Source organism: Mycteria americana, chromosome 4 (genome assembly GCF_035582795.1).
Source record: "Mycteria americana isolate JAX WOST 10 ecotype Jacksonville Zoo and Gardens chromosome 4, USCA_MyAme_1.0, whole genome shotgun sequence".
NCBI lineage: Eukaryota > Metazoa > Chordata > Aves > Ciconiiformes > Ciconiidae > Mycteria > Mycteria americana.
The window spans coordinates 63,459,091-63,473,525 of NC_134368.1; the positions used below are offsets into that span (position 1 = coordinate 63,459,091).

General features: G+C 43.0%; 1 protein-coding gene across 1 annotated transcript in view; it reads right to left on the reverse strand.

The window, feature by feature from the left end:
• The window catches only part of ADGRL3 (adhesion G protein-coupled receptor L3), a 516,043-nt gene that overhangs the window by 169,885 nt on the left and 331,723 nt on the right, over nucleotides 1–14,435 (reverse strand). Inside the window, exon 6 of the mRNA XM_075500809.1 lies at nucleotides 7,271–8,071. Coding sequence (XP_075356924.1) covers nucleotides 7,271–8,071 — 801 coding nt within the window. The remainder of the gene's footprint in view (nucleotides 1–7,270; nucleotides 8,072–14,435) is intronic.

Consider the following 14,435-nt stretch of genomic DNA (forward strand, 5'->3'; position numbering starts at 1 on the left):
GACCCCAGGTCCCAAGCCAAGCTAGTGGGTCTGCAGCCAGGCCAGAGCAGAGCTGCAAGGAGCAGAAGGTGTTTGCACCACACAGGGCCAGCCTTGAGGAATCAGGTGCACAAATATAATCTAAGTTGAGAGGGTAATGCCTTGAGAAGATGCCTGGCAGGTTATAATCCTGTTTTGAGGTGGGAGGAGAGGAGGTGGCAGAGGCAACAGCTCAAAAATAGAACATCCTGGAGTCTCTTGCTGGGCTAAACCCCCGACCCTGTGCAGACCCCCATCGTTGCACGCAAGCCAGCAAAATCTGCTCGCCAACGGATAAATGATGCATTCATCACTAAAAACCACGTGTAAAAATCCAACGCTCAAAAGCTGTCTCTAGTACATGATGCAGTCCCTTCCTCCTGCAAAAGGTGCCCTCGGACATTTGCTACGTGTCACCTCTCACTTCCTGCCTCTGGCAAACAGCTCAGACCCAAAGGGCTGGCACTCTCATAGCTGGCTTTGGTGCAAAGTATTTGCATCAGACTGATAAGCTGGGGTGGATGTCAGCGTGACAACCCGGTGGTCTTGAACTTAATGAAACGACAATTAATCACAACTCCAGACTGATTCCTCAAGTCGAAGAGCTTGCTGCAGAAGAGGAAAAAAGCAGCTATCCTTCATACGCAGTTCATGCTTTTCTGCCCCCTATGCAATCACCCCGCTATCTTCAGTGGTACATCCCATGCTTGCTGCCAGGAACAGCCGCCTCAGCTTTTCAGACGTGTTCTTGGCAAGGTGCTTTCCCCCTCCTGGCGTTTGACAGGATTATGAAGTGCCGAAGTCCCTGGCCTCCTTTTGTTTTGAAGCTTGAAAGTGAAGTTTAGCTTAATCATGTTGTCTTTTGCTGCCCTTCCCTTACTTCAACCATCCTGGCTGCCCACCAGCCCAGTCCCCAAGCACTCCCGCTTGCGAGCCTGCGGGAACAGGACCCCAGCCCGTGGATATTGGCTGTGACTTCATGGCATTCAGGTCTTACAGCAGATTCCCGTTTGGTTTGCAATGGTAACAACCGATCTCCAAAGAAGATACAGCAGTATCCCAGTTTAGCTCCCGGATGGGTTAGGTCTGCTGTACCATTTTCTCAGGCTGGCTCAAATAGGTGCCTTGTAGTAGGAGGAGGGACTCAAGGAAAAGGAGGGCTCCTCCACCTCCATTTGGTAAGTGTAACTCCTGTTCCACGGTCCTACCGAGAGAAGTACGTTTTTATTTAGGAGGAGGGAGCAACCACATATTTATTCGTACTGGAGAGGCACTGAAGATACTCCCGCTGTGGTAACCAAACAGTATTAATATTTATGAAACGCTCCACAATGGCAGCATTTTGAAGCTGAGGAATCTTGCACTTTTTAAGGATTTTTTGTGAGAAGGTAGAGGAAAGAGCTCAAACTCCAGCTTTCCTGACAAAAAGCAGAAATCCCTAATTTCAGAAAAGTGTCCAGTGGTATGATCCTTTTTTATCATTTTTAATCAAACACTGCTTTACAAAGAGGGAAAATTTAAAACAGGATAAAAATGAAGAGACAGATCAGGCCTCAAAATGGGGAACAAACGCAATTCTGGATCCCAGCATACCCCATGTAGGTGAAATATCCTCCTGTCCTTCTGAGTTTAACGTACCAGCTGGACAGCAAATGTAGGTTGAGATGCCAGCTTTGTTGTAAAGGATGAAGAGTCTCTGTGCTGCTTTCTTCATCTCCAAACTTAGACATGTCTTTCTCTCTTATATAGAAAAAAGGGACTGAAATATTTATAGAATAAATGGGACATGCATATATGGGCAAATATTAGAGGATAAAAGCCAGGGCCCCAGTCACGATACGTGTTTAGCAGAGGCTGCTGAAAGCAAGCACTGATCTCTGAAAACCTCCAGCAACACTGTGCAACCAGCAGCTGTCACTGTAAGCAATGAAGAGGAACAGGAGAGAGTTAGGGATGCTCCTAGATGGGAGGAAAGCAACTGGAAAAGAAAAACGCAGGAGAAGCCCCAATTAAACACTCAGCAGCTCCCTAAAAATGGCCCTTGTCCGCCAGGAGAAGCTGCTCATTAAAAAGGCTCAGCTGGCCTTTTAAAATGCAGCCCAAATTAAACTTCAGAGACAGTAAGCGTGGCTTATCGCAATGGGATCTAGAAGCGATGGCAATTCATATCCTGTGCACAAGTGGGATTTAAGATTCGGCAGCCCTTTTGATGCGTTTCCCAGGCAAGGATGTAAGGCGTTAAAGGCGAGCAGTGCAGGAAGCTGCTTTCAGCTACCTATTAGCACGTGACAGCTTTGAAACGTTCAAGATCCTCTGCCCACTATCCACATTACTCAGCTGTCAAAGGAAAGGCCTCAGATTTATGATGTGAAAATTACATTTTAACGAGGTGTCATATGTGTTTAAAGTTCTTATTCATCACCATACTGCCACATCTTTTACCCAAGACACAAATGCACTTAATTAGCATAAGGACAGAAAGTTCACCTTATCTGCATTGTAAAACTGCTTTAGGAAAAAAACAAAACCAAAAAACAACAACAACAACAAAAAACAAAAAACAAAACCCCAATCACCCTTACTGAATAAAATGGTTGCAATCACATGTCCAGAGACCATCCCACAATATTTAACAAAATGTGGAGGATAAAAGTTTGACATGCATCCTCTGAGGTTTTTAAAAAATCATAGATATGGATGGAAGCTTCATAACACATTTGATTACCAGACTGGCAGTCCACACTGTTAATATACAATCTGTGGAAGCCACTTAAGCACAATGAGGCTGTATTAGAAGTCCTGTATCATATCACTGTCTTCCTTATGTATTGGGCATATTTATTTATGAACTTCATACAGCTATTAAAAACCCCATGTTGTAATGCCTGGGTCTCCTGGACATAATTTAAAAGGGAAGAATAAAAACTTCTCCTCGAAAGTAGGAGGTCTGTATTTCCCATGTCACTGCGAACAGCTGCCAGGACATCCAAGTCCCAGACACGCACAGAGGGATCCTTATCCTGGTTCAAGTCCTTCCTTGGACTTCTTCACTGCCAAGCTATAGGACAGGCTCCGGTCCCTATCCCTGGTCTAAACGCTCAGCCAGCATATCCCAAGCCCCTGCGCGACAGCTGCCAGCACTGGCGTGGGGCTCCTCAGCCATTTAAAAGACAAAACTTTCTTCTTCTGGTCTCTCTGCTGCCCAGGAACCCCTACCTCGTGCCCAGCCAGGAGCCATGACCGCCCGGGGAGGTGCAGAGACGCAAAGCTGGGAGACGTGTTTGTATGCAGCACAGCACCAGGAAGTGGGATATGAGCACTTTACCTTTTTGGAGAGGAGGATTTGTTGATATTTTCTTGAATTTGTTTACACAGACTGTATCACAAGTGGGTGATGATTAAAACACGTAACTCTGGTGAATATTAAGACTGATTAGGTTGCGGAAAATTTTTCATTTTGTGGATATTTCATGCTGTTGATTCTTTCATTTCCCTCTCTGCACATGTCTAGCAGGGCATGTAAAGAAAATAATAACCTGAACACTTTTCTGGGTTCAACTTCTTGAAGAATGTGATGGAATACACTGCTAGAGTTGCAGTGGTATTCTCACTATCAGTTCAAATTAGCAAACTCAAAAGCAGCTACAAAGAACCCAAAAGCTCAGAAGCATTTATGGAAAAGCATCCTCCAAAAAACTCATTTAAAGGCCAAACAGCTCAAAGAAAATATACTTCAAAGGCTTTTGGTATCTTCAAGTTCATTTCTTGAAGGTAGACATTAATGACAGGTTTCCTGGGATTTGCAGGCACTGAGGAGTGTTTGCTTTCAAAACTGCTTTTGGGATAACTGAAAACAACCCCAGAAAAAAGGAAAAAAAATTGAGCAGGGCAAATCCTTAAAATGCAGCTTTTCCCAATTCTGAGAAAAATAAACAATTGGGTTTAATTCAATCAAGAGCCCTGAATTGCTTCTAGAACAGTTGAATCCAGCTTTGTGCCTCACTTAAGACTTCAGAATATTTTGTCTTCCCTGGTACCTCCAGCTGCTACAGAAGCTGAGCACAGAAACTCCTGGTTTTGACACTCATTTACTCCGAGGAGTAAAAGCCCATTTTTCCAAACAGCGGGCAATAGAAGCTCTGCAATAGTGAGGATCTCAAATATGTACCAAACCTACATGCACAAACAGACCTTTAATTAAAACTTACAGAAAAGTTTAATCACTGTAAAGAGTGAGAGGATGTGATGCTTGCCTTTCCTATAAGCTAAGCGACTCCTGCCTCCTCCCATTTTCCCTGGACGGTTTGGGAAAAGACTGAAAATGTTTGATTCTAAGTGAACTGGAGACCCCAGCACCTGTTTTTTATTTCAGATATCCTTGAAATGTATGATACCAAAGATTTCAAATATGTTTCAAATATATTACTGGCTATTTAGGTAGCTAAATATATCACTTTTCTTGTTACGATCAGTGTTTGGTTTTAAGAGCTCTTCTCCTAAAACTTCACCCTTAATTGTTTTTTAACAACCAATTTGTTCGACTCATCAATTTTACAATCTTTCTTTTATTTTCTAATTAAGCAGATATTGTTTACATATTTTGCTACTCAAACTGTAACCCTATGGAAAATGGCTGCATTGAACATTGCCTTGCTCTAAACAGAAAAACACTGATGATTCTGGAAGAGAAGAGGGGAAACACATATCCACAATCCAGTCTGTAAAAAAATAAATTACTAAATAAGCAAATAAAAATATCCTGGGTCTTCACTGCTTTCCTAGTGTTGCACCGGCTCCTGTTCTGCTCTTTGGTGGAGGAGCTGGGTTTAAGCCAGCCATATATTTAGTATTATTTATAAAGCAATGCAGCATGAAATTTGGTGCTAACCAGAAAATGTGTTGCACTGAGCTTGGAAGAGAAAGAGTAACGTAGACCTGGTCTGCTGGATCCTCTCTGCAAAAAAACCTGGTGTCAAGCAAGTGTTTGCTCACCTATTCAATTCAAAATCAGTGCTTCTATTTGACTGACTCATAAAATAATGTTCCCACTAATCAGGCTGTGCAGGTAATGGAGCAGTAAACTCCCTCTGCAAAGGTATTTTTCTTCGCTTTGAAATGCCTTGGCCCATTCGAGCTGTCTCATTGAGAATTTCACTTGCTGTCAGAGCAGTCCTCTCAAAAGTCCTCTAAACCCGTAAAACAGTGAGGTAATGGGATCCTTATGCATTACTGCCAAAAAGGAAATCCTGGCAATTTTCAGAGAAGAGAAACGCATGTAAAATTGAGCTTTGTGCCCACATTACAAAGCTATCAAAAACTGCACGAAAGGAACATCAGAGAAGGCTCAGCAGATTCCCTAACACCAGCTTAACCCTCTCATGTCCACTACCCAAAGCCCAAAACAGCTCCAGCTTTCCATCTGAGGCACAGGGGGATTTTAAATTCTCATCCAAACATGAGTGAAGTTAAAGGGGCTTCAAACCAGAGTGACACAAGGACAAATCAAATCCTCGCACCTCACAGACGTTCAGCCCTCTGCAACGTTTTCACCTGCTCTCCCATCTCACCAGCTTAGACTGGGAAAAAGGGGAGAACCATTTCTTTTTTTATAGGAAAGTACAAAATCTGGGTTTTTCACTGATTATGGCTTTTTTTATTAAAGATGCTATTACCGATAACGGTCACCATGTGAAAAAGTGGCAGCAGAGAGTCTGCTGTAATACCTGGAAATAATTCACTGAAAAGGAAACTCTGAAATAGAAGGGATGCAATTGATTTTCACTCCTTGGGGATAACCAATAGCTCACAAATTGCTCTGCTTCATTCCACCACTCAGAAAGTACATGCTCATCATTAAGTTGGGAGAACGAGAAGCATTACTTCATTTTTTGCTCATCTGAGATCTTGCAGAGGTCAACATAATTGAAAATGTCCCTGGCTCCTCTCTTAACAGTTACTCAGTTTTGTTCATCTGCCTCTTCAAGATTTCCTTCTCCTCTTCCTTACATTTTTGTACAAAACCAAGAAATTCACTGCCATTTTACTGGTTTTATTCCACTGCTCCCCAGATTTTCATATCCACAGTTTCTTTCAGCATCTCTTGATCCATTTTTTGTGGATCAGGCTGTACACAGGAAAAGAAAAAGAAAAGCTCAGCAACAGAAACCTTTCGACTTCTCTTTTGCAATCTGAAGACCTGAATCCACTCATCCACTTCCGAGTTTCTTATTAACAAAAAAGAAAGTTTTGGGAATAGCCATGTTACAAATCAAATAGTTTACTGTCCAAATCATATTAATTCTGCCTTTTGTCTTACTTTTTCAGCCTTTCTGAAGTACACAGTCCACCACAGGAACTACCTGATAACTATGCCAATATCACGTACAGCAGTAACCATTTGAATGTGATTGAGTAAACAGTTTGGAAATTCTTGCACCGTCATATGAGTTTGACCACAATCTAGGCTAAGTCATGTTACTAATAAAGTGGCAACTGTGAACCTAATACTTGCAAAACAATGAAGAAGTTGGTAAAGTTAAGTGAATATAACCCAACTAAGTAATTACTGGCATAATTTCTAACAGGAAAAAAGGTGGAAAAGCTGGGAATCCTCTGGGGTCCACATGCTCCTCTCTTGGAGAACGTATAGTAAGTCATAGTAAGTCATGAAATGCTTTAAAAAAAAAAGAGCACCTTTAAAGAAAAGAAACCAACAATTTGGAGGATTTTGTTGTTGATTCCCTTCTTGACTCTAGACACACACTTGTGGGTGCATGCTCATGTATGCAATTAGTGGCGGCTTCCCTAAACACCCCAAACTCCCCCAGCTTAATGGAATGAAGTAATTTAAACCAGCTGGCAGTTCTCCCCCAGCTGTTTGCAGCAACAGCATCTTCCACGCTTTGTTTTGCCAAAATTCCTGCAGAAGGGAAGACGATCCCACGTATGGAAAATTCAATTAAGGAGAAAAGAGTCCTACCCTCTGATGTGAACAACAGCATGGACATTTGGAGACTGTTTCAGGTTAGTTATGGGTAACACACTCCTTTCTCCATTTCATTTAAAACTAAGATTAAAAAAACCTATTCTGCATGTATTAATGTCTGAATATCCATCATAGGTCTTGTGGTGGGGCTTAATTTACTGAAACACAGGCAGATCAGTAAGACAGGAGTGTACTCCATTTTACACCCTATTTGCAAGAAAAATAGAAAGCCCGATTCAGATTTTGGCTCAGTATTAAAACCCTTACCTGCTCTGCTGTCCAGCGGGCCAAAATCCAAGGAATATTTCACAACGTGATAGTTGTTCCATACGTAAAGGAGGTTGTCCCGGGGATTATAATCCACAGCAGCAATGTACTGGTAGGAGTTTGGAAAGGGCACATCCACCATACTATCCTTGCTTTGGTCAGTGTTATAAATGTAGTCTATTTTATTCCCTGTGGCTTCATTGTCGTCATCTTCATACACAGACTTCACCACATATAAAATCCCACAGATCATGAAGGCGTTAGAAGCTGACCTCTTGTCATAGGCAGTATCCCACGTCCCTTCAATCCTTAATGTGTAAGGGTTTAACTGGCTAATGACTATTTTGCCATTATTTTGTTCTGTTGCATAGATTACCCACAGCCCATTCTCATCCACAGCCAGGTCTATATCAGACTTGCCTCCCCAGCGGTAGGGAGAGGTGTCATGGTAATTTGCATTAGCTATGATAGCCTCCCCGCTTTTTATCCTTGTCCGTAAGTCAAACTTGACTATGTTCCTGGTTCGTTCCTTGTTGAAGAACAAAGCCCCGTCATACACCACGAACCCTGTGCCATCCACCCGGTGCGGCAGTTTGTAGGTTGTGGTTGGCCTCCCGGCAATGAAGTCGTCTTTGGAGGAGTACTCCGTCAGTGTGTCCGTCCGATAAGGCGTCCAGGGCATGTAGTAGATCTTGTCAGACGCCTGCAGAGGGTCCTTGCACCAGGCACCAGACTGGTGGTCAGACTCGAATAAGTGTTCACTCTGGTATACTCCTTTCAGCAGTCCAGGGCAAAGAAAAACTGTCAGAGGGGAAAAGAATTTAAAAAAAAAAACAAAGTTAATGATAGTTGGGGCGTGGTTGGCCAAAATGTCTCAACAGCTTCTAGTTCTGGAGCAGAGGACACTCGAGATCAGAGGAAACCCAAGAGCAATACCTTGTAGCTGGAGACTAGCATTCCCGCTGGCCATGTCTCTAGAACAAGATTTGCTCTACCAAACCAATTTTTTTTTCCTGCTTTTTCTATCAACTGTGGCTCATTTTCTTATTGCTTTTCAAATCTATTTTTACAGGTGTATTTACTTGGACCACTCGCCTTTGTAAACTCTGAAATGAATATGTGCCCCCAAAGGATTTCTGGGTTTGTATTTCCAGATTATATTCTGCAGTGAATCTGTACCTACTAGGTGAAGGGGTAAACTCCCAGGGAATTGATCCACATATTTATTTGAACAGCCCACAGAAGAGTGGCCTAGAAATGGAAATAAGAGAAAGAAATTCCCATCCTTACAGCCCAAATGATATTATGTATTTAAAGGGTACCAACAGCAAAGCACAGGCGAATCCCTTAGCAACTTAGAAGAGTGTTTAAAGCAAAGGGAGCGGGGGGAACACCCATCTACAGATCTGTAGTATAACTAGAAATTGAGGCTTTCAAAGCTGCTACAGGACACACGAAACATGCAGCCCACACAATTAAAAACGAATGACGTATGGATGCTGAAAAGAAAAGACAAGGAAGGAAGGAAGGAAGAAAGGAAAGAAGGAAGGAAAAGAATAAAGTTCACTGGAGAGGAACCCAAGGTCTAGATTTTAATCAGTTAAAAAATGTCCTGTTAAATATAGTAGTAATTCAAACTTAAAAACATATACTTTCTATTGTTACATGAGAGGAGCACAGAGGAGCAGTTTGACTAACCAGGGTGCTTTGCTGCTCAGACTTCGGGGCGGGCTGAGAGGGGCCAGGGCATGCCCAGTGCCCAGGAGGAGGCTCGGCCGGTGCCCAGCTGACCTTGGCATCACAGGAATGCCAACGCCAAGAGGCCGGCTGGCTGGACGGGGAGACAAAAGGAGGGATGCTCCAGAGCAAAAGTGGCTCGCTTGGCCCTCGTCATCCCCAGTAGCACGCTCCTGACCTGGAGGTGCTGCGCACGCTTTGGGGGGAGAATATTTGTTGGTTATTTGTAATGCTGATCTCCATGAGCATGGGTAGTACAATAACTGTGACGATGGGATGGGCAGCAGGGAGGCGTGAAGAGGTATCCCACCAACGCGCTTCTGGTAGTGCGGGGCTGGCAGATGGGATCCCACGTTCGTGCTCCCTGCTTGGAGCATAACCAATTATTTTCAGAAATGCAGAAACTGATAATATCCTCTGGAAAGCGAGACAGGAGGAAAATCAGATTTAGTAACTGGTGTAAAAGTATGTTGCTCTATTGGACTCCAAGTAACCACCTAGAGTTGCTGACAAAGGGGTGCCATTTCCAAGAGGCTTTTATGACATAATTAGATATACTTACGCACATACGTATGTATGCACACTTTCCAAATTCTTTGGGGCAGGAGAAGAGTCAGTTATCTAAACCTTTGTACAGAAATTTAATGAAAAAAAGTGGCACTGGTAAAAACTTTTCAGCAAAAATGAGTTATCTGGTGAAGTTGAGCAGCAGAGATACTAAATAAACTTTAACAAAAAAGTAGTGAGAATTAATGACAAAGTATTTCAACTAAAACGTTAAACTGTTAAATAACTTAGCCTATACATAAGTAATATATATATATATATAATTTGAAAGGTATTTAATTACCTTTTTGTTCCACTTCTATTGTAGAGAGAGAGGTAAAGAGAGAAAGGAGAAAAGAGAATAGATTAATGGTACTGTATTGGCCAGGTACTTTTCTTTACCTCTTTCATATGAAAAGGAAGCTTCATTAATTTACTTTAGTATGTGAACATTTTATATATATATAAAAAGCCTTTCCTCTGATATACACTGGATAATATGCAGACAAGCTGAACAAAATACAGATAAATTTTAACTTTACAAAAATCTTTAAGAAGAAAAAAAAACCCAACACCTGGGACATACCAAGCCCCCTGAACTATTTGAGATACGTCGTCAGCAGCAGCCTTGGACTAGTTTCATAGAGCAAAATGGAATACCCATACATTGAAATATCACTGATACAGATTTATGTATAGAATAAAAACTCCAGGGAGAAACTTTATAGAATCTTTATATCTTCATATATTTCGCCAAAATCCTGTAAAACTGAGATCCCTGCTTTAAGCAGGAGAATATTCCCTTATGACATGAATAGAGAACTTAGGAGAGTCAGATGAAGCACATTGGTGGATGTTTGCACAGTCCTGTCCTACATCTCGGAGAAACAAGCTTTAGTAGGACTTGGAAAAAAACATTTTAAATATTGTAATACTTATATGATTTATAAGATCGCAAAGACTTATAATGTTAACAAGTTAAAAATATCCAAGCATTATTTAAAAAGCCCAACCCCAGAACTTGCTGGATATTTTTGTGAGTTATTCACCATGCATGATAATGCTGCTGAAGAGGCTGCGTCCCTTCGGACAAAGCCCCTTGCAGTCAGAATAAATAAATAAATGCAGTGCACTTATTAATTGCTAAACTGTCAGTACCAGTTTCTACAGCTAACAACCTCCTGTGAGAGGCCTTGGGAGCCCTCATCCAAAAGCCCCCTGCAGTCGTGGCACAGACTCCTTCTTCCAGGATGGTGGGGCCCCAAACAGCTTCTGCACCCCCAGCCCTGGGGTTTGCTGGGTCTGCCGGGCCTCTTCCCTGAAGGTGTAGGAGAAGACAGGACCCATAAAATGTCACTGAGAGAGAAGTGAGAACCTGCCAGCAAAACAGTATGGTTTTGACAGCTGAGAGATCTCTGTTCAGAGAAGTGAGAAAGGAATGCAAAAGTATGCACGCGCGCTTTGTTTTTGCCTGCCCACAGTTCACTCTGGCCCCTTCCAGACCGAGACACTTGCCAAATGACTGTCCTCTGGTGCTGGGACTGCAAACCCCTTTGCATTCAAAAGTCTCATTTATTTGGATGGGAAACTGCAGGCTCAATGGAAGAACGATTTCAGGATAAGACTGCAAATGCATTGGCTAGACATGTGGATCTGTACTTTGCCGTGCAGAGCGCCGTACATCCAGAGCCAACTGCTACTCCCAAAATGAATGTTTCCAAACTTAACCAGCCTTTTTTACCTGGGCTTTGATTCAGGCTCCTTTCTACCTTCTAACAGGTTAAGGTTAAAGGCAACTGTTTTCACCATGTGGCTGTCAGGGCTCTAGAGAGCAGAGGTGATGCATTTCAGTGCAAGCACCTGGTTTTGCAAGGGAAAGAGCCAGCAAGATTAAGAGGCACCAGACCCAGCAACTGGAGAAACCCACACAGCAATTGCTCTCCCCATCCCAGGCTGTATCTAGCCACAGTTAAGTAAGGTAGTCAGAAAAACATTCAATGTCCCCTGCAAAAGCAAGAAAGCAACACAACAGATCCCCAAATGTATGGCTTCACACTGATTCTCCTGGCTGATGGTATACTGTACCTCCGGCAGCATAGAAGGTAGTAATTTACATTTCCAAACGATCAAAAGCTTTTGTAATGCACTTGAACAACAGTGTGATATTGTAAAGCAGGAAGAGAGAAGCTTCTGCAGGAGATAATATATTCGTGACCAGCTGAGCTGGGTGACCTGAAGCATTGATTATGCTTATCCTGAATAGCTCATATGTGTTATTAGTGGTCAGTACCATATCCAGCTCTCTTATAATTCCAGACATGGTACGTGTTTTTGTGACCTCCTGCATGGTGCTTTCCATTGTATGTATCCCAAATACGTATTTTCTCCTGCTGATTTAAGACTTAATGCTTTTGAATTTCAGTAACTACTCAGCATATATTGGGACGTCGTATTATTTGAACAGGTTGCATGGGAAGCTTGGAGGATTTAGCTCATTGAGCAATATTAAAAGGAAGGGTCTAATTAGGGTCTGATTATCCCTTCAATTATGCAACATGTCACTGCAAAACTGTCTTCATAAAGTATTGGAAGAATTTTTAAAATTTTGCCCAATTACAGACATTTTTACATCTCTGCAACCCCTGTGCCAGTCCACAGAATTTAAATACTGCTTATAGCACAGGAGGCACCTTACCTTCCTACATGGCTCTACAGAAAAAGCACGCATACACAGTTATTTCTCTTACAGTGAGATCTTTTGCTCCTGCTATTGCTGCATTGGAGCAGAACAAGGGTATTTCACCTCGATTTCCTACACCAGTTGCAGGCCAGTGCCATTGTCTTCAACAGTGCTAGAGGCTCGAAGGAAATCAAGAACCACTTGACAGGTCTGAGGGGAGTTACAAACAAGACTTTCCATGTACCCTGATTTTCTTCCGTTTCTTTGGACAGAAGAAAAACCGAGGCCAATATGCGATCATTGGCCACTACAGCCTTCCTCCGCTGTGCCTGGAGCTGAGCGATCACGCAGATTCCTGCCACCCATTCAGAGAAATCGCACAAACAAATTAATTAAATGCTCTTAGTACTGCTGAGTTGAGGCTCTGAAAATACACTCTTAATTTCTGGCACAATTAACACTTGAACAAGATTAACTGCTCATTTTCTTACCACCACATTGAGTTGCACTCAACTATTTAAGACTCAAGCACGCAGTGGCAGAGTCCTGTAGAGAGCTCTCCCTGGCACTGCTTCAAACCCACAACAGGAGCACAAAACTCCTGGAAAAAAATTATCTGAGTAGGGGGGATGTTAAAAGGCAATTGCAAAAAGTAGGTAAAAAGTTGTGCCTTGTACTTGGCCAGCTGTTTTTTTTCAGGACAGATGTTTAATAGCAGAATAAGTGACATCCACTCCTTATTCCTGTCCTTCACAGGTCAAACTGATTTAATATACAGATACTCAAGTGTTAAGGAGTCTCACTAAAGGACTAAGAAAGCAGGTTTTTGAGGCTGACCTTAGTAGCACAAGATGCAGTGTCTCAGCCATGCTGAGGGTGCTTCAGGCCAGATGTGGCTAACCACTGCATCTCACCTCCATCAACCAGCTTGACCAGATGCATGGGGAGGTGAAGCCGAAAGTGATCATGGCACTAGGGAACCAACTAGGGAGAAACATCCCCGGAAGACACAGCACTGGCCTTGTGCCCTGCCCTGACACATGACCCATGGTGCAAGATGGTAGCCATCACATAGCTGACTCACCACTTGGCCCTGATCCCTGTTGTGCTGGACTTGAGCATTGAATTCCTGCTAATGATAAAACGAAGTCTGGAAGGTGCCTTGTGCCAGCGCTCCTCATACGAGGACGGTCTGGGTTCTACAGCCTTTTCTTTCTTTCTCTAATCCCTAGACCCCAAGCTCCTGTGCCACCTTTGTGCCAACCGCAAAGCATCCACAATTCTCTCAGCCTTTGACTTGAGGGCTTCCCTATAGCACCCACAGAGAGCTCTCCCAATTTACGTGTTTCTCCCCAACACACACACACCATCTGTGGGTTTTCAGTTGAACGGGAACACATTTGGGAAGCTGCAAACGTAGCAAGGCACCCCAAAGTGAGTCCACATACAGCCTGCTCAGAGATGAAGGTGCTCTTCTTTTTAGAAGACATGCTGGAGTCTCGGTGTTCCTCTACTAAAAGAAGATTAAAGTAGACAAGAGGCCTGTTTAATATTCAGTGCCTCAAAGCATGTGTCGATAACAGACTTCCTTTTAGCTACCACAATAGAAAGCAGTAGTCTAGACAACCAGGCAATATACAGGCAAGGGCGGCATCAGATTCACAGCACGTCCAGTGTGGTGGATCATTGACGACAGGACCCCGTAGTCAGTGCTAGAGAAACTCTGTCCTCTAGGCTGTAGGAAAATCTGCTGTTGGGCAGGATGTATTTCCAGTCATGCTAATAGTAATAGGGCGCATGAGGTCCTCAGCAGTTTCCCTTCCCAACATCTAAAATTTAAAAAAGTGGTTGAGGTCCCTGAGGAAATGCGGCAGTTGACAGATCAGAGGCAACATGCGAGTGGGGCACAGATACTTCAGGAGGCTCATCAGCTTCTCACTCGTCCCTCTGGTTCCCTATCCCAGCACCCTTCAAGTGAAGCTGAAGAGGACCACACCTGTATGCGTTTCAAATCCATGGTGCTTTACCATTGGGAAGCGCAGGTGGTACATAGACAGATCCCCATGGGGAAGCACAGTTGGAGGAAAGCTGAACTCTGCAGCAGCAGATCTAAAATAAATATATCTAAACCCAGGAAATGAAAATATGAAAATACTCTTCTTTTATTAATTTGTACTTAAAGCACACTCAAACCCCCACATA